We start from the raw sequence: 23,494 nt of genomic DNA, 5'->3' as shown, positions 1-23,494 counted from the left end.
TCCAAAGAGGTAGTTCTGGTGTTGAATATAGGTCAAAAGACCTGGGCTATTTGATTTCATCTCTAAGAAGTTTCTCTGCCCCAAAATAGTCATTGTGGCCTCATAACATATTTTTGGTGCCTCCATTTTTACTGAACTCACTAGTAGTGGTCACCTTTTTTATGTTTTATATCTATAAGCTGTGTTTTCAGGCTCCCATTTGATTCTTTAGATAAAATCCATTTAATTGTTTTATTTGTGATAATCTTTGTATTCTGTTTCTTTCAGTTTCTTCTGCAGGAAGCATTTGTGGAGGTCTGGTCTGCGAGATGTTCCTAAAAGGTAAAGAATTACCCAACTTCCACGAGACTAAATCTCTTCCTGGTAATGAATTTGGTATTTTCTGAAACAGACTTACACTGAAAGGTAGGGTTGCCAGATTTAGGGGAGAATAACAGAAACCCACTTAAATTGAATTTCAGACAATCAATGAATGATTTTTTAGTATAAGTATGTTCCATGCAATATTTTATCTGGCAATCCTACTGAAAGATGATCTTTAACGTTGTGTAGATACAGGAATGGACACGATACCTAGATCACTATTGCTTCTCTGAATACTCTCTATACAACCTCAGGCAAAATTTACTTAGATATAAAACAAAACTTTTAATAAAGTATTTGTTCTGTCTACCTCAAAGAAATGTGTGGATAACGCTTTTACCATAAATGATTTTGGCTAGTGTTTATACTGTTTTCAACATGCCAAAGTTGGTATAATTTAGGAGCTTTCAGTGACCTTGGTTTTAGAAGTTCTTTTTTCCTTTGACCTCAGAATGATTTAAAGCTGAAGGACATGCATTTATTTTAAGGAGACTAAAACGATCTGAGAACTGTTGTGCTTTCATTTTTATCTTCTACGGTTGTATGGTTTGTAAACATCATCCCATGGGGCTATCTTTTCCTAACGAGTGATTAATTTACAAACTTTACAAAATAGTTTTTTAGCATTTTATTTTATTAGTTTCAAGTATACAGTACATTGGTTAGACGTTTATATAGTTTATGAAATGATCCCCCTGATTACTCTCTTCTGGCTTTGCACATAGCTATTACATTACTGCTGACTGCATTCCCTGTGCTGTGCTCCCCATCCCCCTGACCATCTTTCAGCTACTAATTTGTACTTCTTTAACCCTTCACTTCTTTCAAAATAAATTTTAAAAGAAATTTTCCCCAACTAAATCTGGAACATAAGTAGATTGTGGTGGCTTCTTTTTAAACTTATATTTGTTATTGCTTTAAGATAATATGGTATGTATTAAATATGGAAACAAAAAAGCTACATTAGAAAGTGTACAGATGTTATGAAGCGTATTACCATTGGACTTTTTTAAATAGTAAGGTTTCTTAGTGCTTTTTAAAGTGCAACCAATTAAAATTTAATTTGTACCCAATTTTTCATCAACTTAGTTACTGCATAAACCAAATTACCTTCCTTTATCTTGGTCATGTCAAAGAAAAAGAAAAAACTTTTTATAACTCACAAGATGAATGGCTCTAAAGACATAAACATATAGGAAATAGTTCTACCATTCGAAATTTCTTTTTTGAAGTAATCTTTAAGCATAGGGATTTAAAAGTGCTTGCTAAATTAAGGGTCATCAAGTGTATCCCCCTTTGGCTCTGAAATTGTTTTGGCTCTTGGAATCTACCTTCCAGCTGTCTATAGCTTAGATTCTTAATAGACTTCAGCTTTTTGTTCTGTAATCTGAATTTTGTTTAGATTCTGCTTGGTGTGCACACATTTAAAAGCAGTAATTGTGAAGGAAAAGTAATAAAACAAAAAATAAATTGAGATTTTGTTCTTAGCTCCATAGTAGAAATTCTGTGGGAGCTTGGGTAGAATGTTCTCCTTATAAAAATAATCACATGATTTATTGAGCATTTACTATCCATTGAACAGTATGCTTGGTACAGAGGAGTTAAATTGGTGAACAAGATATATTTGGTTTCTCCCCTTATGTCTATATGTAAGATATCTTAATCACTTAATTCTTCCTCCCAGAGCTTATGCCTGGAAGAAAGAGAGAATCAGCTTATTGTCCTGGAAAGTTCGCTCTGATTGTGGGACTTTTGGGAAGTCTGAATCCAGCTTTAAGAATCATGAGTTTACTGCTTCAAAATCATTTAGTGTATTTATCAATATTTAGTTTTCTTCTTTTTTGAATTATGCCCTTGCCATGATGCAAAGAATGGAAAAATCATTCCTAATGCCACTGCTTCAGTTAATTTGTGTGAAGGCGCTTTGAAAGAAAGAGAGTATGTTATTAGCACTAGGAAAGAGATGGGAATATTTCTTGCAACATAAACCTATATTTAACATGCCTGTATAATCAGTGGTCAGATGGAACATAATGCTACTTCTTTGATTAATATTTGTGAAAGTGCTTTGAAAAAAGCGAAAGCCATGCAAATACAAGGGAATGGTTTGATTATCATTGTTAATACTAGAGAGAAGGTATTGAGTATAGTTTATGGAATAACCATCTATTTATTATGCTAATACAGACTTTAGACAGTTTGTATCATGGTGACTTGGTTTTAATTTAACTGTTATTTTAAAAGCTCAGAGCATTTTTTTTTCATATTTAATCTATTTTTATAGTCTTATGATAAAGGAGAGGTGGCTTTTGTACAGAAGGAAGTACTGCACATTAAGTACGCAATAAAAATTAAGTCATTTGCTCATAGTTACATTTAGTAGCCAACTTTAGCTGTTTCCTTCCCAGCTGTTAGGACTCTTAATACTACCAGCTTCCATTCAATAAGGCTATTTATTCCTACTAGTTAGTAACAAAAATTAACTGTGACGCTCACAAAGGAAATTGTCCAAAACTAGTATTTGAATTCCTTAGCTTTCTGGTTTATGCATCATTCATTATGCTTTTATTATTATTGTTATTTATTTAGCATTCCTGTAACATTATTAGCAAACTGCTTTGAATCGGTCCATTCACAAATCTTTATCCTCTTTAATTAGCTTCATCAGGAAGTCTCTGGTAGCTGATCATTAACGATTGGATTTTCAGATGCTAAAGAATTATATATCTATACAAAATAGTATGCCTCTGAATTGAGTTTGTTAACTATGTTGTCTCCTTCATTGCTCAGTTGATTTCTCTTAGGGCATAAAGTAAGGTCTGACAACTCTTGAGGGGGCCTGTACTGTTGTAGACCCATCCAACTTCAGTTTTCTTTAGACTTCAATCTGTTTCATCAGGGTTATCTCAAGGTTCTTTTTCTCTGGATCTGGAATACTTCAGAGTAATTCCTATACAAACAGGCTCATATTTCTGGGTGTTTTATTTATGCTGGACCAATAATAAAGAAGATAACCTTCCTATTTTCCTACCTAATGGTTTATATTCTCTTTTTGTTTTCTTTCTTCTCTGGTCCCTAACTGTTTATACTTTTATCCAGTATACCTTTATTGAACATCTACCTTGTCGCAAGGCAGTCATAGGGAGAAGTAGCTTTGAAAATAAAATACAATGTGGTAAGTACTATAATGGAGGTATGTATGTTCAAGGTGCTTATTTGGTAACTTAGAAGATATTCCCTAAGTTCAGTCACTATATGCCTTTCTTCCCTGCATTCTGTATCATTATTCTATATTTACTTCAAATACTTTTCTACTTTTAAGGCTTTAACTATCATTTCAATGGTGATGAGACTTTTTTTCCTTTTTATCACTAACATGTTTCTGGCTTTGATTGTCAATTAGACTATTCTATTTGAGAGTTCCTCTGGAAAATCATGTGCAACATGTCTAAAATAGGGTTCATTTTCTTGAAAACTAATTTTCTGTGTACTATTTCCATTCCTTTCAGTGATACTAACTTTTGGCTTTTTTTTGGCTTCTCCATTTTTTTCTCCATTATCTAATCTAATTGAATTTTTTGTTAATTCTGCTTTTTATAGTATAGAATTATTATATGTTAAATTATATGTTAATTTAAATATAGCTGAATATTCCTCCTGATTGCTTATTAGAATAAAACACCTCAGACCAGATTGGAGCTCCTCTGTCAGGTAGAATAATCTTCTGTACTTTGAAGGATGATACCCATTAAGATAAATTCTTGTGTTTAAAAATTCTCATTACTTTATATTAACATATGTACTACTATTCTGCATCATATACTTATCCATTTATGTAGAACTCCACTTATATACCACTTTATATGCTTATCCATTTATGTAGAACTACTTTTATCATAAGTGTCTGGTGAAATGTGATGGATTTAGTTTGTCTTTGCCCAGGTCTAGAAGCTACTTCCTGCCATGTCCTTACTCTAATGAAGAAAAGAAGAAAGGGTAGAAGAGAATGATGAGATGGGGGAATATGAAAAAAGTCATATTTATAGGTCTCTGTTTATTTCGCTGTTTCTTTTTTATCTCTTCATGTTATTTTAATTAATTTTTAATCTTTTAAAATATCTTCTCATTAATTAAATTTGTTGACATAATTTAACTAGTAAAATAAGTTTTGTTATATTTATTCCTAGTGTCTTACAGTTTTTGTCACTACTGTGAGTAGTATTTCTTTTTTTTTTCCAACATTACTGAGTTGGACACATAATTTTGATAGTTTATCTGTAGATTCTCTTAGATCCTCCGTATAGGCAATCAGAACATCTTTAAATTATGACAGTTTTGTCTTTTCTTATTCATTCCTTGTATGGCTTCTTTTCTTTGTCATATTGCATTGGCTGGAACAGTACTATTATTGGTTAGAAGAGCAGGATGATATTAGGCATCTGTGTCTTGCCTTCCTTTACTGGGATTACTTAAAATTCTACCATTAAGTATAACTTTTAGTACAGTTTTTTGGTGTTTGCTCCTTGTCAAGTTAAGGAATTTCTCTCTCATTCTTAATTTGCCAGTAGTGTTTATTATAAGTGAGTATTGTGTTTTGTAAAGAGCTTTTTCTACATCTTTTAGGATTATATCATTTTTTAAATCTTTAATCTATTAATTTGATGAGCTATGCTGATAGATTTTCTGATAAAATATCCTGCTCTTGTATCACAATTTGATTGTAGAATTTTTATATATCCTGGATTTAATTTTTGCATCTATGTTTCTAGTGAAATTGGTTTAAATTGTCTTTGCCTTGTTTTGGGATTGAGATTATGCTAGCTTTATACAATGAGTTGGGTAGGTTTATCCATTTCTGTTCCTGATTTTTTTTCTGTTCTTTGAAGGTTTGGTAAGTCTAACCTGAAAAAAAATAATTTGAACCTTGTATTTGGAGTGGGAGAGGCGAAGAAAGAAATATTTTTGATAACCAACTTTATGTTTTTTAATGATGCTTGGTTTAAGTTTTCTATTTCTCCCAGAGTCAGTTCTGGGGATATGTATATTTCTTTTAAAAAATTACAAACATACAAATTATACCTCATTCCCTTTAATTCATTCATCCAGTATATATTTATTGAGCACCTATTATGTATTAGGCATTTTATCTTAGTTTTCAAATTAATTGATGTGAAGTTATTTATAGTACTGTTTATGATTTTAAAATATGTGTACCCTATCTCTTTGGGGTTTATGTTTTTGTGTCTTCTCTTTTTCTCGATGGTAGTGATGATAACAATAATAGCAAATATTTCATTTTAAATCCCAAAATTTTAACTTGTTCAAAGTCACAAATTTAGTAAGTGGTTGAGTCAGATAGGAACCTGGACAGACTGACTCCAGAGACTGTGTTTTAACCACTATTCCACAGTATTTCGGTCTAGTTTTCAATTATACTGTTTTGGTAGAGGTTTGCCTACTATATTAGCTTTTCAGATAACCATCACTATTTACGTTCAGTGAATGAACAGATACTAATTTCTCTTCCTTTGACAACTCCTCACTTCACTCTCACACAAGTTGAAGAAATCTATAGGCTGTATCACATTTGGTGGTTCAGTTGTTGCCATTGTGTGAAGAGGCAGATGTACACTTGGAAAATCATCAAGTTTTCTCTGCCCATTCTCAGTCTATGTCATTTTTGTTTGAGAACCAGTGGCAGTATGAGGCTCAGATGCATATTCTTTTGTTAGAGAGTTGAGTGACCACACCTTTGCTAACGAGCTTGTTTAGCTAGGTGAGACCACTGAATATGCAGCAGTGACTTCTGGTCTCCACCTCTTGAGGGAGTGAATAAGGATTTGACACATTTCTAAAAGATTGCTGATCTTCCATTAAAATGCCCTGCTTTCTAGTTCCTTCACTAAAGCATGTCTGGGTTGTATAATGTGGAAATAATTAGCCAATTTAACTAATGACATCAAGCCACAGAGCCAACCAAAGAACCTTTCATTTTTAGCTTAATTAGCCTCATTCTTTAAAATGCATTGGTATTAACACTTCATTTGCTGGTACATAAACTGTAAGCATTATTGTAAGACTGTGTTAAAGGACAAGAGGGAGGTCAAGCAAGCCCAAATAGTTATGGTTTGATGAGTCTCAGGAAAAAACAAAACAGCCAGATCTCAACTTTTGCCACCATCAGAAAAATTATTTTTAAGTGGAACTTTTTGTCATGGAAGCAGTAGAGCCCACTTTAGAAAAGTAGAGAAAAGGAAAACACTACCTATGCAATAAATATTGGCATTTATTATATTCTTTTCAGGCTTTCTCCATGTGTTTTTAATACATACAACTGTAATCACAATATATACACAATTTTGTCTTTTTTTTTACTTAACATGTAAGCATTTTTTACGTTATGACAGTCTTCTAGTCATTTTTAATGAATAAGTTGTCCATAAGAAGATGTATCATACATTAATGAACTATTTTAACATTTTTAGGCATTTAGGTTTGTCTCTTTTTCCTGTATTATTTTTAATAGCTGTATATTGTAGTGATTAGGAACTCATATTTTATGCCCTTGAGCAAGCTGCTTGATTTTTTTTAAAGTACTTACCTCATAAAGATGTTTCAAAGATTAAATGAGGTAGTACACATAATGCATGTGCACAGTGGTTATTCTGAGTACATAGTTCTCAGTGCTAATTACTGAGATGAATATCTTAATGCATGTAGGTTTTTACTTAACTGAAAAATTTTGGACTAATTTCTTGAAGTAGAAGTAACTTGATCAAAGTCTGGATATTTTTATGCTCTTAAAATTGCTTTTTAAAAGTCATGTAAAGGTAGCATTTGTATATAAAGATAAAGTATAAGAAACTTCTCGTATTTTGCTAGCATTGAGAATTTCAATTACTTAATATTTTAGCCAATTTACTAGTTAATGAAATGGTATTTTGGGTGGGATTTTATTTTTTATTAAAATTATTGAGGTGCATTGGTTAATAAAATCAAATAGATTTCAAGTGCACAGTTCAGGAATACGTCATATGTATACTGTATTGTGTGTTCACTACCCAAAATTAAATTTCCTTCTGCCACCAAATATTTGACCCTCTTTATCCCTACCTACCTCTCTCCCCCACCCTATCCCCACCCTTCATTCTGGTAACTACAAATCCACTGTCCATATCTATGAGTCTCTGTTTGTCATGTTCGTTTGTTGCTTTCAGTTTTATATACCACATATGAGTGAAATCATATAGTACTCAACTTTTTCTGTCTGACTTATTTCTTTTAGCATGACAACCTCAGGAATCATCCATGCTGTCACAAATGGCAGTATTTCATCTTTTCTTATGGCTGAGTAATATTCCATTGTATATATGTGTGACATCTTCTTTATCCAATCATCTATCAAAGGACACTTTGGTGTTTCCATGTCTTGGCCACTGTGAATAATGCTGCAGTGAACAACAGGGTGCATATATCTTTGCGGATAAATGTTTTCAAGTTTTTTGGGTCATATGATAATTCTATTCTTAGTATTTTGAGGACCCTCCATACTGTTTTCCATAGTGGCTGTACCAGTTTACATTCCCACCAGCAGTGTATGAGGGTTCCTTTTCCCCCACAATCTCTCCAACACTTGTCCTGTTGATGAGAGCCATTCTAACAGGTGTGAAGTGGTATCTTATTGTCGTTTTGATTTGCATTTACTAGTTAATTTACTAGTTAATGAAATGGCATGTAGTTTTAAATTGATATTTATTCGAAGCTTTTTCTAAGTATTTACTCTCTGTACCTTCTTTTTTTTCTGAACTTCCTCCATGTCTTTAGGGACAAACTTTAAGGTGAAGTTTAGAATAAATTCAGCCATTAGCTGTGTGCTATGACATTTTATTATATTTTTTTCAGACTTCCCCCCATGTATTTTTAATACAGCTGTAATCACAATAGATAACACAATTCTGTCCTACTATTTTTCACTTGACATATAAGCATTTTTCATGTTGCGATATAGTCTTCTAGTCATTATTTTTAATGGATAAATTGTAAGAAGACGTATCATAAATTAATTAACCATTTTGATATTTTTATGCATTTAGGTTCTTTCTTTTTTGCCCCGTTATGAATAGCAGTATATTGTAGTGGTTAGGAACTCATACTGTGTCCTTTTTTTACTTTTGTTTTACTTTTTATATACCCCCAAAATTCAAATGGTGAAATCTTAATGACCAATATGATAGTTTTAGGAGATGGGACCTTTGGGAGGTGCTTAGGTCATAAGGGTGGAGCCCTCATGAGTGGGATTAGTGCCCTTGTAAAAGACTCTCCACAGAGCTCCCTACCTAGGTCCTTCTGCCACATGAGGATACAGTGAGAAGTCTACAACCCAAAAGAGGGTCCAGAACCTCACCATCCTGGTACCCTTTCTAGCTTCCAGAATTGTAATTTATGTTGTTTATAAGCCACCCAGTCTGTGGTATTTTGTTATAGCAGCCCAAACAGGCTAAGATACTGTGCAAGCTGTATTTCAGGCTTGACACCATGATGTACAAATAACAGATTCATTTTCACTTTTGTAATGCCATTATGTTTCAAGATGCACAATTAGCTATGGAATGATAAGTCTAATGTAATGATTTCCTAAGTCTCATTTTCTTCTAATACTCTACTGATACAAGAATATCAGTGTGGAGGGTCTTGAAGAATTAGAATAATACCTAAAATGTTCTTTAAACAACAGCTATTTATGTGATGATGTTCTTTTCCAAAGAGAATAAAACAATGAAAACTGAATGTCTATACTGTTACTTACAGTCTTAGAATTTATTTCACAACAAATAAGTATATATAGTGATTAAAAACACAGGCTTTAAAAGCAGTCAGCCCTATGCTTGAACCTCAACTTTTACATATTATGTAACATTTGAACATCATGAGTTGAACAGTGTGAGTTGTAAAAAATGGGAATAATAATAGAATTCCTACCTAGAGTTATACAAATTTAGTTAGGTAACATTATGAGGTGTTAGTGTGCCCAACACATAGGAAATGCTTAATAAATATTACTTGTTGTTAATAATAATAACATTTAGTTTTACTCAGGCCGGATTCGAACTAAAGTTTCTCCATTTTATTCCAAACTTTCTGAAAGGATTTCTTGAATATAAATCACTTGTTTGGGAGAAGCTAACAGAAAACTAGACGGTATCAGTTCTCTTTAGTTATTGAAAAAAATCATAACAGGAAAGAAGACACTTTCATTTCTACCATACTTTTTATTCCCACTCAAAAAGGAATAATTTCTTTGCATATTAACTGCTAGATAGAATGTATAATGCATAGCCTGACAGTTGGCAGGAATTTTACTTTTTAAAGTAGACTTGACTGTATTTGATACATCAAATCTAAGTTTTATTTGAATATTTAATTACTTTATGAGCATTGAAAAATTATTTTTTGATTGTGAGGTATTTTATATACATGATATTAACAAAGAATAACAAAACAAATACATTATACTATAGATAATAACTATTAACATTTTAATATTTTTTCTTAGTCTTTTTTTCTGTACCTATATATTTTTTTAAAATTATTGTTTATTTAGTTTCAAGTATACAGTACATTGGTTAGACATCTATATAGTTCATAAAATGATCCCCCCAATTGCATGCTCCCTCCCCTGCCCCTCCATCTAGCCAATGTATTAATGCTAACTGCATTCCCTATGCTATGCTCCCCATCCCTGTGACCATCCATCATCTACTAATTTGTACTTCTTTAACCCTTCACCCCATTCTCCCAGCCCCCCAAACTCCCCTCTGTCTGACACCAAATTGTCCACTATATTTGTGAGTCTGTTTTTGATTACTTTGTTCTTTTTGTTCCTTAGATTCTGCATATAAATGAAATCATACAGTGTTTATCTTTCTCTGTCTGACTTAAATACCTTCTAGGTCTATCAAAGCAGTATCTTTTCCCATCCCCTTCCTTTTCATATGTAGGGGTCTTGTTTTCTTCTCCTTTCAGCCACTCTGTCTTTTGGTTGGAGCACTTAATTCTTTTCCATTTAAAGTACTTATCGATAGGAATGTAGTTGTTACCATTCTTTATTCTTATTTTTAATACATGTTTTTTCTTCTTAAAGAAGTCTCTCCAACATTTGCTGTAATACTGGCTTGGTGGTGATGAATTCCTTTAGCTTATTTTTGTCTGGGAAGCTCTTTATCTGTCCTTCAACTCTAAATGATAGCTTTGCTGGATAAATTATTCTTGGTTGTAGATCCTGGGTCTTCATCCTGTCGAATATTTTTTGCCAAGCCCTTCTGTCCTGCATAGTTTCTTTAGAGAAATCAGCTGCCAGTCTTATGGGTGTTCCGTTATAAGTAACTATCTGTTTATCTCTTGCTGCTTTTAATATTCTTTCTTTGTATTTAACCTTTGGCATTTTAATTATGATGTGTCTTGGTGTGGGCCTCTTTGGATCCCTGATTTTTGGAATTCTCTGAGCTTCTGGGAGTTTTATGTCCATTTCCTTACACAGATTGGGAAGTTTTCCATCATTGTTTCTTCAAACAGCTGTTCGACATCTTGATTTTCTTCAGTTACACCTATCAGACGAATATTTGGAGCCTTAATAGTGTCCCATATCCTCCTTAAATTATTTTTATAGTCTTGGCATCTTTTTTCTTGCCATTCTGATTGAGTATCCTGATTTGCTTTCCTGTCCTCTAGATCGGGCTTTTGATCCTCTTCTTTATTCATTTGTTTATTCCATTTAATATACTTCTCATCTCAGATAACATGTTCTTCATTTCAGACTGGTTCTCTTTTATAATTTCCATTTCCATTTTTATATTTTTATCTCTTTTTTGAAGTTCTCACTGAATTTATCTACAGCTCCCAGAAGTTCATTGAGCATCTTTATAACCAGTGTTTTGAACTCTGCATCTGTTAGATTACTTGACTTCATTATATCTGGATCTCTGTTCTGTTCTTTCATATGGTTTCTGCTTCTTTGTCTTCCCATTTTGACTACCTTTCCGTGTCTGTTTCTATGTACTAAGCAAAGCTCCTAAGTCTCCTGGTCTTATTAGTGTGGATTTGTGAAGTAGGTGTCAGTGGCACAGTCCTGAGAGGGGTTCAGCTGCAGGCCAAACTTAGCCCAAGTCTCTACCCCAGCAGGGCCACCTGTTGAGATTCAGCAAATGATCCACAGTTGCTGTACTCATAGTTGTCTTAAAAGGCCACAACAGAAACCGAAGGTGCCTCCAGTGTGAGTCTCAGCAAGGAGCACCTGACTCACTGAGGATATACTTGGATGTGGCTTGGGTGGGGCTGCGAGTTGGGGGAGGTGGAGTTTCAGGGAATCATCTGGTTGGAGTGACCTCTGCTATCCAGTTTGATGACATCTCGGCTATGGTGGCACCGTATCTAGTGCACTGACAGTGGAAAAGGGCTCAACAGGGAACAGTGGAGACCGCCAACACTTCTGTACAGAGCGAGTCTCCCCTGGCCCTCACTCCGACAATGTCTCCCTGTAAGTCCCTGGCACCCGCTGCACGCAGCCGAATGGGCACTGGTGCTCAGAGTGAGCAGGTCCGTTACCGTGAAAATCCACTCACATATGCAGCCACCGTCTCACTCAGTTGCTCAATACTGGGCAGCCCCGCGTCCTCACCCCGTCCAACCTTCTGTCATTGCAGGGTGTTTTCTTTGACTTCTCCCTAGTTGTATGGCTTGTTTCTCTAGATCCCAGGCGATTTTTCCTCACTGCTCCTTGTTTCCGTCACAGCTTTTATTTGGTTGCTAGAGGGATGAACAGAGCCTCTATCATCTACGTCATTTTTTTTCTGTCGCTGTACCTATATGTTTTACATAAGTATCATTTTGCATAGTATATCTTATGTTTTTCAGTTAGAGTAAGCATTGTCTTAATTCCTAAGAAGTCTTTTAAAATATCATTTAAAAATCATAGTGAAGGCCCTAGCCAGTGTAATAGGGCAAGAAAAAGAAATAAAAGGCATGGAGTTTGGAAAGACAGAAGTAAAGCTGTCATTTGTAAATGACATGATTGTTTATGTACAAAGTCCTAGGCACTCTGCAAAATAATTATTAGAAGAAATATATGAATTTATCAAAGTTACAGGATATAAAGTCAGTATACTAAAAATATTTATTTTTTATATACCAGCAGCAAACAATTAGAAATTTTAAAAACAGTTCTGTTTGTAATAGGATCAAAAAACATGAAACACTTAGGGATATATTTAATGTAAAACGTAGAAGATCTCTATGCTGAAAACTATAAAACATTGCTAAGAGAAATTAAACACTAAATGGAGAGATAAGCCATGGCATAGATTGGAAGATTCCATATTGCTGAGATTTCTGTTCTTCCCAAATTGATCTATAGACTCAACACAATCATAATATCAGCAGGCTTTTGCAGAAATTGACAAACTGGTTAAATTTTTTCTATGGACTAATAAGTGATTATAGCAGAGTTGCAGGATATAAGGTTAACACACACAGTCAATTGGATTCCTATATGCTAGCAACAAACAAGTGGAATTTTTTTTCCCCTCTTTAATACCCACCCCCGCAACTTCCACCCCTGACCTATGGATGTTGCTGTTTCCCCTTAAGAATTGGATCTCTGAAGGCAGGGTGTCTTCTCCCACATGCTCATGGCATACCCCTGGGGCCTGGTGCACCCGGGGTATGGTCCATGGCTCTATCTGGGGTGGGAACCCAGGACCTTCTGCGTATAAAGCAGACGTGCTAACCACTGCACTATTGGAGCCACTCCCAACAAGTGGAATTTTAAATTAACACATTACCATTTACATTATGAAATACTTAGATATAAAGCAAAAATAATATGTACAAGACGAAAACTGTAAAATTGATGAAAGATATTAAAGAATAACTAAATAAGTGGAGAGATGTTCCTTGTCATGGAACACTGTCCTGATTACTGTAGTTTTATAGTAGGTCTTGATGTCAGGTAGTGTTAGTCCTTGACATTTTTCTTCTTCAGCATTGAGTTGGCTATTTTGGGTCTTTTGCCTCTCCATATAAACTTTAGAATCAGTCCGGCAATATTCACAAAATAACTTGCTGGGGTTTTGATTGGTTTCTTCGGATCTATAGATCAAGTTGAGAAGAACTAACATTTTTATAATGATAGTAGGAGATTATAACTCATTGAATAAAATAATGCATAACTTTACACTGATATAAATCATGGAGAAAGGAAAGCTCTTTTTTATGGTAATATGCCAATTAATAAATGCAAAAGGGATAAATGACTTAGAAAATCAGTGGATACTAAAATTAATAATGAGGAACAGCATATATACATAACTGTGGGGAGATACTTTGAAACTATTAATTACAAGGGAAAAATCTTCCTATTCATGACATGGAACATCTCTCCATTTATTTAGTTATTCTTATAGGTCTTGTACATATTATCATCCCATATTTGGTTGGTGGAAATCCCTTCAAGCTCCTGTCTTCTATTCCCATCATCTTTAATAACATCTTTAATTTCTAGGATATTCTAAGCTCATCTTGTATTTTCCTTACCCAAACCCAGTCTGTTCTCTATTTATAAGCTTAGTATTTTTTTAAGATTCCACATATAAGTGAAATCATATGGCATTTGTTTTCTCTGACTAATTTTTTTCGAATATGGTGAAAGGCTTCCTAAGGTCCAAGGACTTTGCCCCCAGGGTCCATCCATGTTGCTGCAAATGCAAGATTTTGTTCTTTTTTATGGCTGAATAATGTTCCATTGTGTATGTCACATTTTCTTTATTCATTCATCTGTTAGTGGACACTTAGGACCCTTAGACATGTTTCCATGTCTTGGCTATTGTAAATAATGCAGCAGTAAACATGGGGGTACGTATATCTTTTTAAATTAGTGTTTTTGTTTTCTTTGGTTAAATACCCAGAAGTAGAATTGTTTTCTCCATTCTATACTGTATACTACTTAAAAGAGAAGTAGGATCCAGGAACAGTTTTTTCTTACTTCACAGAAAGGAATCGAATCACAGAAAAAGGGGGTCACCTAAGGTCAGAAAGTCGGTCAGTGGTAAAACTGAAGATTGACACAAGGCATCCTGGTTCAGTGCCAAATTCATTAAACTTCAGTGTTGCAGAACCTTGCTGCCCTATTATTCTGGGCTTTATGACTGAATTGTATTTGAAAAACAAACTAATAGCAAGAAAAATATTACCCATTTAGATTGACAGAGCTTGATCTTGGTAATGTCCATACTTTTTGAGATAAAGTTTTATTAGATATGTAGCATGAACGCTTTAGGAAAAAGTCGTGCTATTATTTGGGGTTATATTTTATTGTTATTACACCTTTAAAGTTGGGTTCTTGTATAATACCAACATTGTCAACCTCATTTACAAGGTAGAACTTGCAGAGACTGAGATCTCTTCATAAGTTGTTCTCCTTTATAATACTGGTGTAGAGGGGGAATAGAGATGGCATTTCATAAAATGGGAAATTTGGTTTTTTTTCCCTTTATAATATGAGTTCTAGGTTATAGAAAGGAATAAGAATGGTGCATACCTTGCGGTTATCCTTGATGATGATCTAGGGCGCACTGATACTTTATGGAAAGGTAGTTGAGTCAACATATGTGAATATACCAAGTGGTTAGTTTACAAATTAAATTAGCAAGTTTGCTTTTCTTTATTAAAGATTATCTTATTAAAGACATACTATATTAGGTGAATATACCAAGTGGTTAGTTTACAAATTAAATTAGCAAGTTTGCTTTTCTTTATTAAAGATATACTATATTAGATAAATGCCTGAGAAGGTCGTTCTTGAATTTTTCTGCTTTTGGTTCTAAATAAGCTCACTTACTGGGTTTGTGTTTATTTAATAATGAATTGATTTATTGAAAAATACAAGAATATCAGCCAGAGCAATGAGCTCTGAAGATTTCTGGCATTGGATATGACCTTGTGGAAATTAACTGAAGATACAAATTGATTTAGCAAATGTGAAAAATTGAAAACATGAGATTAAATATCTTAACCCCATAATGTAATTCTAAATGTTCAAGCAGTTTGCTGATACATAGCCATTTTCAGTCATATTTTAAATTTTGCAGATAATCTTTACATCAAGGAAAAAGCTTCTTGGCTCATCAGTTTAATAAACAGTTCCACAAACTCTGGTGCTTATCCAAACTGCTTATTCTATTTTGTTGCCATTTCTTCTTGCACAGAAATGCAGTCTGTACTGCCTGGATTCTCTATAAAGCTGAATGGGACGTCAAAGGAAGCCAGCTGTTCTCAAGACATATCAGGGGTAACACCTTTCCAGATGATTTTCGAGGTAGGTTTTGTTGTGGTTCTACAAATTACTGATGTTTTGATTGTGATTTTTGTACAAATATAACAATAAGAAAAGAAAAGCCTAGGTGCATGACAGTTTCAAATTGAAATGAAATAAGGCATTGGTTCCCAAACTTCCCTGTGCAGTTTTTAAATCACCTGGAAGCTTCCAAAACACTGATGTTTGTGTCCTACTCCAAGAGGTTGTGAGTTAATTGGTCCAATATGTTTGATTAGTCTACTCAGGCTGCCATAAAAAAATACCACAGATTGGGTGCCTCAAACAACAAATGTATTTTCTCATACTTCTGGGGGCTAGAAGTCCCAAGATCCAGGTGCCTTGTCACTGTTTCCTCAGATGGCCTTTCCTCTGTACATATGTGGAGAGACCTTTTTGGTATCTCTTCTTATTCTTATAAGGACACCAGCTCTATCAAATTGGGGCCTTACTGTTCTGACCTTGTTTACCCATAATTACATCCTTAAGGCCCTATCTCCAAATGTAGTCACATGGGGGACTAGGGCTTTCACATATGAATTTTGCATGGCATAATTCAGTTCATAATAGGTGTGGCCTGGCTTTGGAATACTTTTAAAATTCCAGGTAAATTTGAGAACCACTGAAACAAGCCATTATTTAAATTTGGACTACCTAAAAAAATAAAAATGGATTCTCAATGCCATATTTGGATATATTTCTATTAGATTGGTTTAAAGATTTTTATTGATTTATTTGTAGCCCAGATTTATGAGAGTAACATTTGAGTTTTCCATCCCTTTAACAATTCTCTATCTTTCTTTCCTTTGAGTTGGTAGAGACATGAAAAATTAGAGTACTTTAAACATTTTCCCAGGAAGCACTTGGGAAGCCTTTCGCCATATTCGAACATTTATACGCTCCTTCTAAAAGAATGAAAGGAATGGGTACAGTATCAGGACAGCAGATATCCCCGGCCATGCCTTATCTTCTTTAGGAGAACCGAAAGGTCAGCAATCTGGAGCCATTAATGCTTAGTCAGCTCTGAAACTTAATGTCAGATAGCAATAAAAAGTTGATTTCAGTGAACCAAGGAAAGCCATTTTAGAAAAGGAGATCATGTGTTTTAGCCAGTGTGCACAAACAACTATAATTCTTATACCTAACATTTCTATGTATTATTTAAGCCTGACAACTCTATAAAGTGGATAGGACAAGGATTATCACCCCATTTTACAGTTAAGAAAACTGAGATTCAGAGAATTTGGCTGCCTCTCTGAAGGTCATACAAAAGTTAAGTGACAGAATTAGAATTTGAAGCTAAGTTGTACTCATTGATCAGCACTCTTTCAGTAGTCATTCATTCATTCATTCATTCAGATGCCTGTGTTTGTTCAAGTTGGCCTTACTATGCTAGATATTGAAGGTGCAGTGTCCCAAAACATGTTGACTCGATCCCAAGGAACTTAGAATCTAAAGTAAAAGATAGACAAATAATTACAATACAGTGTAATATGTGTTGTGATAGAGGCAAGTGTAGTAGCACAGAGGAAGGATCCTTAACCCAGTAGGAAGGAGTCAAATTCTAGAGGTCTTGATGAGGCTGAAAACCAGATTTTCTGAGCATAAAAGATCCAGAGACTCGAAAGAATAGGAAGTTGTCATTAGAGTGATAAAGTTTCTCTTATTTTTTTACCCTTATAGCAAAAGCAGTGTTTCCCTCAGGAAAATCAAAGTGAGCATTGAGACATTTTGACTTAAGGTAGCCACTGTTAACATCTTGGTATATACCTCTTTTCACATAAGAGTGGGACATGTCAGTTTAAGGTTTCCAGAGTAGTATCATTCTAGGCTATGGCCATGGAAATAGGTGGCTGGAAATGAGTAGGAGTCAAGCTCATTGGAGTTGAAGAGGTCAGGGAATTGTGAGAGTAAGTTGTTGCTTAGACTGGTGACCTACTTGGATATAGAAGTCAGCCAAGGTGATGTCTGCACTCAGAGTGCAGAGAAAACCTGTGAGCTTAGTACCCCATGGTCAGCTGGTGATGGATGGAAAGACATAAAAGAAAAATAAAACCTCAAAGGGACAAGGATTTCCTGAAAGCATTTGTTCCATTACATCTCATTATCTCTGATGCAGCAATGTAAAAGATTTTCGAATGAAGAGGGTGAGAAGAGAAAAAGAGATTGTGAAAGATTTATTATATACACCTCAGTTGGGAAGAAGGGTCAAGTAGCAAGGTTCATAGCAAAGGCTAGTAAATGAGAGATCATGAAAAAGCTATAATAAATGATCCACTGCTTTGGGCATGTGAGAAGAGCTAATCCCTGAGAAGACTGAAAAAAGCTTCATGTAGGAGAGACACAAAGTTTTGTGTGTATGCTGAGTCAGTCCTTCATCTTGGGGTCCATTAGGCTGGGTAACATGTCCTTCCAATAACAGTTTGATTTTACAAGATGTTGACAGCTTTATCCATTTTTATATTTATATTTTTGCCATAATACTAAATGATAACATGGATAGAATGTCATATAAGGTCCATGACTGCATAAGTTCATGTTTCAAAATATAAAACAGCTCCCACATCCTATCATATAATTAGACTTGTATTTAAAGGTCAGGGCTGAAACATACAATTCAATAGTGGTTTCTGCTGCCCATTGCTGGCACCTGGCACCTGGCACCACTATTCTTTCCTAACAACACTTAAGTAAATTCACTGCTTCTGTAGGTATGTCAGGCTGGTGGGTTTTTATCACCCAATTATAAAACACTGTAGAAGACTTTGTAGTCAGTCAGTATCTGTCACTGTGATTCTCTGTTTCTTTCTCTCTTTTGCTCTCAATAATTTCTGAGTAGATCTTAAGCTACTTGCTTTGTGTTAACTATCTGCTGACCTGACATTATTAGATCTCTATCTTCTCAATCTGGATTAGGTGCCAGTCCTTCTTGTATTTCTTTAGTATCTCATATATCTAAATCATAAAACTTTTCACATTGTCATACAAATTGTTTATTTGTATTTCTCTTCTACTTAACTGTGAACTCTTCAAATTCAGAGATTGGTTTATCTCTGTAGGCCCAGGTACATAATAAGCCACATTAAGTATTTTATGAGTGAATAAATACTGTATTAAGTAGTCATACATAAGCGTTGCCTGTCAGGATCCATAAAAAATAGTGATGGATTATAATATTTGATTCAGTTAGCTATATATAGCATAGAAAATGACCTTTCTTTGGAGAAGCAACATCGCATAGTGGAATGTGGGCTTTGGAGTTAGATCTAGGTTTGAATCCCAGTTCCGCCACTTAACTAGCAATGTGTGACCTTGGGCAAATTAATTACCCTACTTGGTCTCACTGTCCTCATCAATAAAATGGAGGTATTTCTTGCTTGCAGATAAACTGCTTGTCATGTAGCAGGTGTTCAGTAAATGGTAGCTCTCATCATTATTAATTGTAGCCCTTCTCTAGTAGCTGTTCAAGGAGCTTTCACTTATTTGGTTGCCTTATCGCTAGATATAATTAGCCCTTTCTATGATATACCCTATAATCACCAAGGTTACAGAAGTTTGAAACTGTTCCAAGAAGTTTTGGAAGTGTTAAGTACAGGAAATGCTTTTAAGAGACCATTTGCTTTTCTACTATTTGAATATCTTAATATAAAAATTTTTAAATGAAGGATATGACTATGATATGTGTGTTGCAGTTACCATTTAATTAACACTATTTACATGTATGAATAATCCTAGATTGGCTTCCAGAATTTTCTAATGAAAAAAATATTTTTTTCTCATATTTTTTCTAAATATCCCCACCCATTATACAGTTCTTGATCTTTTTCAGTGTAGTTATAAAAAGTATTATAATTTATTCTTTATTAGATATTTGCATGTTTTTCTTTTGAGATTTTGAAGTTGGATTTTTTTTTCTTTAATATGTACCTAGGACATGGCTCTGTATTCTCTGAGCCACCAATAAGGACTTACTGATTTCTGACTCTATTTCTTCTCCTTCCCCTGAACTTCTCCATTTTCTGGGAGACTCCTAACTTTGGTTTTAGGGACACTTTATTAAATAAAGTCGGTATAGGAAAGTGGTTAATACTAAAGCTTGGGAACCAAATGGTACGGTAACCTTGGGTAAGTTGTTTAACCTCTTTGAGAACCCTTTTTTTCATGCAGAAAATGTGGGTTATATGTACCCAGTAGGATTTTTGTGAGGGGTCAACGAGGTAATATAAGTAAGATACTTTATCACCATTCCTGGAATAGAGAAAGCCCTCACTGGATGGTAAATCTTATTATAGTTGTAGAGAGGTATCAGGGTATGTTGGAAACAGCATGGACAACTGGTTTTAGATAGAGTTAGGGTCAAATTCAGGCTCTGTCACCAAATAGCTTAGTGGCCTTAGACAAGTTGCTTAACTTCTCTAAGCCGTGTGTGGTTTTTTTGGTTTATTTTTTAAATCTACAAAGAGGGGATAGTAATAGCTGCTTCCAGGATTGTTATGAGGCAGTGTATATATAGCACCTGCACAATGCTTGCCACATTGAGGGCATTTAACAAGTGGTATTTATTATTGTTACCATGTATAGCATATACTTCCAGATTATTATTTGATCCTTAAAACAGTTCCATGAGGTAAAAAGAGTAAGTTTTATCCTTCTTTTGTATGTTAGGAAATAAGGTCCAGAGCAGTTAAGTGCTTTTTTTTTTTCAAGGTGACTTAAGTAATTTTTATGGAGCCAATGCTAGAACACAGGTCTTTTGGCTTTTGAGCTTTTTGTTTTACAGTTTTTCCTTTAAATATAAATGTTTGGAAGAAGGAATTGACATTCAAAAATAGGTTCCTTTTAGTATCTGCTCCTTTGACTCCACTCATATTCTTGATACAGATTGACTCCCATTAGGATGGTAGAGTTAAGATAGAGTTACTCTTCTCAGCTCCAGTCTGAGTTATTTTTAAATTTGTTCCAAAAGGTGATTTTGAGATTGCGGGTTTTACTCTGATCGTTGTTCATGTGTCTGCAGAAGTTCCATGAAACAGGTATTTTAACCTAAGAAGTGTTAGCTGTTAGATTCCCTTTTGTGTCCAATTCTCAGACCCAAAGATGTTTCCCCTTTGGATGTCTGAAAAGCTTTCTGAGGTGTAGTTATTTTTATAGGAAGAAATACTGTAATTTAATTAATTTGTGTTCTTGGGTTTGTGTGTATGCGTTTGTGTGTGGTGGATGTTTTGTATTGTTACAGGTTGATGAAAAGCCCAGAACTTTGATGACAGATAGTCTGGTTATAAAGAATTTTTTACGAAAAATTGTCATGGTACACCCTAAGGTAAGCTGTTCTTTTGCACAATAATGATTTGCTTGTTTAAGTCATATGTTTTTAAAAGATCTCTCTAAAACCTGGAAAGATCTGGTTGATTCTCTTTCTTTTAATGACAATGATTACAACTTTCAATATTGAATTGATTTGGTTTCTGTGATGCTAAGGTAGTCTTGTTGTTTGTCATGTGACATAGTTGAGAGCCCATGAATCTAGAGAGTTTTCTTTTGGGTTCTTATTTTCACTTCTTTACTGTAGTACTGTATTACTTCGGGTACCTTTTTTCCCTCTTCTGTGTTTCATTTTTTTGTTAAGCCTGGATAATAAACCTTGCTGATTATCTCCTTTCTAAAGTGACGGTAAGAGCAAATAAGGACATTTTGATAAAGTATTTTGAACTTAGAGCAAAACTTTTTATTATTATCTGTAGTTAGATATGTTTATAAAGACGCACACAGTTAAGTGTGCTGTATAACTTCCCCTTTTTTTCTCTTATTAGCTTCCCACTTTTTCTGTCTTTAGCAGGGTTTAGTGCTTATTATTTGCCAGTCACTATTCTAAGTGCTCTCCTAAGTCATTCAACCCTCATAACATCCTTCATGAAGTAGGTTTTATCATCATCATCCCCAGTTTATAGCTTGGGAAGCTATGGTACAGAAGTAAAATAATTTGCGGAACCACGATTTGAATATAGACAGTATGGCCCTAGAGTCCCTTATCACCCATCACGTTATATAGAAAGAAAAAAATATAGGTTGAAGTTAAGAAATATTTAGAACAGTGAAGTAAAGTGGAGGGAGAACATAAAGTAAGATGGGGCAAGGAAAGAAGAAAGCATGGAATGTTCCATGTATGAAAAAAATGGAAGGAATAGAAGAAAAATGGATAGTTCCTTTAACAAGAGAGAAAAGAGAAACATTGGGAGAACAGCAGAAGATGAAAAAATAGGATTTCTTGATAATTTGTGACTACTTGGAATTGTAGTGTAGGACTCAATATAGTTAAGATGCAGAATTTGAACACAGACAAGTGTTACTTATGTTTAGAAACAGTGCAAGTAAAAAAAGGGCAATATAAAAAGGTGACTTAGGAATCGAGTATAGAAGTTTTTAATCTCTATCCTGGTTCATGTTGAATCTCACACACCCATTTATTTTGCAGATTAGATTTAATTTCAGTGTAAAGGTGAATGGAATCCTTTCTACAGAAATCTTTGGGTAAGGCCTTAAATCCATGGCTTAAGTTTATGCCATGGCTCTACAGCTTTTCTGTCATTATTGTCCTATTTCCAGTAGGTTCACAGTCTGGTTTATTAACCCAAAGTCACTTCGAAATTAATATTTTGAGATCCCTTCATTTTCTTCTACATTAACTTTTAATGAGTAAATAGATTCAGCTAAACCTTTCATGTCTTTCCCTTTCACTAAAGTGGGTGAACTTAAAAATTGCCATTTTCCCTTGAGTAACTGGTTACTGAATTTCAGTAAGCTCTAGGGGTGGTAGTAATCATATAACAAAATTTGTAACAGGCAGAAATTGGTTTCAGAATCTTTGAGATACAGCTTAGCTTTTCTTTGCTTTGCAGGGCAGAGAATGAACCCACTTTGAACCTGTCGAATGGAATTGCTCTTGTCGTGAACTATCAGCATTATGTGAGGTGAAGGGGAAAAGCGTTGTTGTCTCTCTCTATGTTTTACTCTATTATTATGAATGTGGGTAGAAATTGAAAAATGGTCTCACTTGTCATTTCTTAGTGCCAGATGTCCGAAAGAAAGTGGAAGTCAAACTTTTAAGCTATTTGTATTGAAAACTATTATTATTCCTAGCTCCTTGAATATATTCTGATTAATCCAAGGACATATTCCTTCTCCTCTCCATGCCTTATTTTCTTCTATAAATGAAACAAAACATGCCCTACTAATTCCAATCCCATGTAGACATGAGGAGAGGACTGAATTTAAAAGGTTACTTGAACTCGGCTAGAGAAATACTGTGAATACAAAGGAATTCTTTATGTATTATTGTTTGTACATCAGCATTTTGCATAGGTTTGAAAATCATCTCCCTATCTCCACCTTCTTCAGGCTACAAAAAAAAAAAATCCGTGGAAGAGGTGGTGTATAATAGGGAATAAACAGAACCCTCTGCCTTGCCTTCCTATACTATCCAACTACCACAGAATCCAAAGTGAACATGAATTATAGCAAGAAAAAAACTAACTTATATTTAAGTCCACCCAATTTATTCTTTATTCAGTAGTTTCTGCCTTCATTTATATGCCCTGAATCAGCACTGGTATTCATAGGATCTTAAGGCTTGAGGAGACTGCCAGGGTTTTTTAGTCTGTTTTCTTACTCTTGCCCAAAATTACACCTCAGATTAGAATATTTTTTATTCTTTAATATGTGCAGGAAACAAAACCCTCACCTCTTATCGTTCTTTAGTCCTCTTCTAGT

The 23,494-nt window shown here is 34.5% G+C and overlaps 1 protein-coding gene across 5 annotated transcripts in view; it reads left to right on the top strand.

The window, feature by feature from the left end:
- The window catches only part of TOP6BL (TOP6B like initiator of meiotic double strand breaks), a 59,863-nt gene that overhangs the window by 5,592 nt on the left and 30,777 nt on the right, over window positions 1-23,494 (top strand). For all 5 annotated transcript variants that reach the window (XM_039840754.1, XM_039840753.1, XM_039840752.1 and 2 more), the window contains 5 exons: window positions 268-321; window positions 15,621-15,730; window positions 20,964-21,047; window positions 22,200-22,255; window positions 22,624-22,695. In XM_039840754.1, coding sequence (XP_039696688.1) covers window positions 268-321; window positions 15,621-15,730; window positions 20,964-21,047; window positions 22,200-22,255; window positions 22,624-22,695 — 376 coding nt within the window. The remainder of the gene's footprint in view (window positions 1-267; window positions 322-15,620; window positions 15,731-20,963; window positions 21,048-22,199; window positions 22,256-22,623; window positions 22,696-23,494) is intronic.

Source organism: Pteropus medius, unplaced genomic scaffold, assembly GCF_902729225.1.
Source record: "Pteropus medius unplaced genomic scaffold, Ma_sr-lr_union100, whole genome shotgun sequence".
NCBI classification, from domain to species: Eukaryota; Metazoa; Chordata; class Mammalia; order Chiroptera; family Pteropodidae; genus Pteropus; species Pteropus medius.
This window is presented reverse-complemented; position numbering and strand designations above follow the sequence as displayed.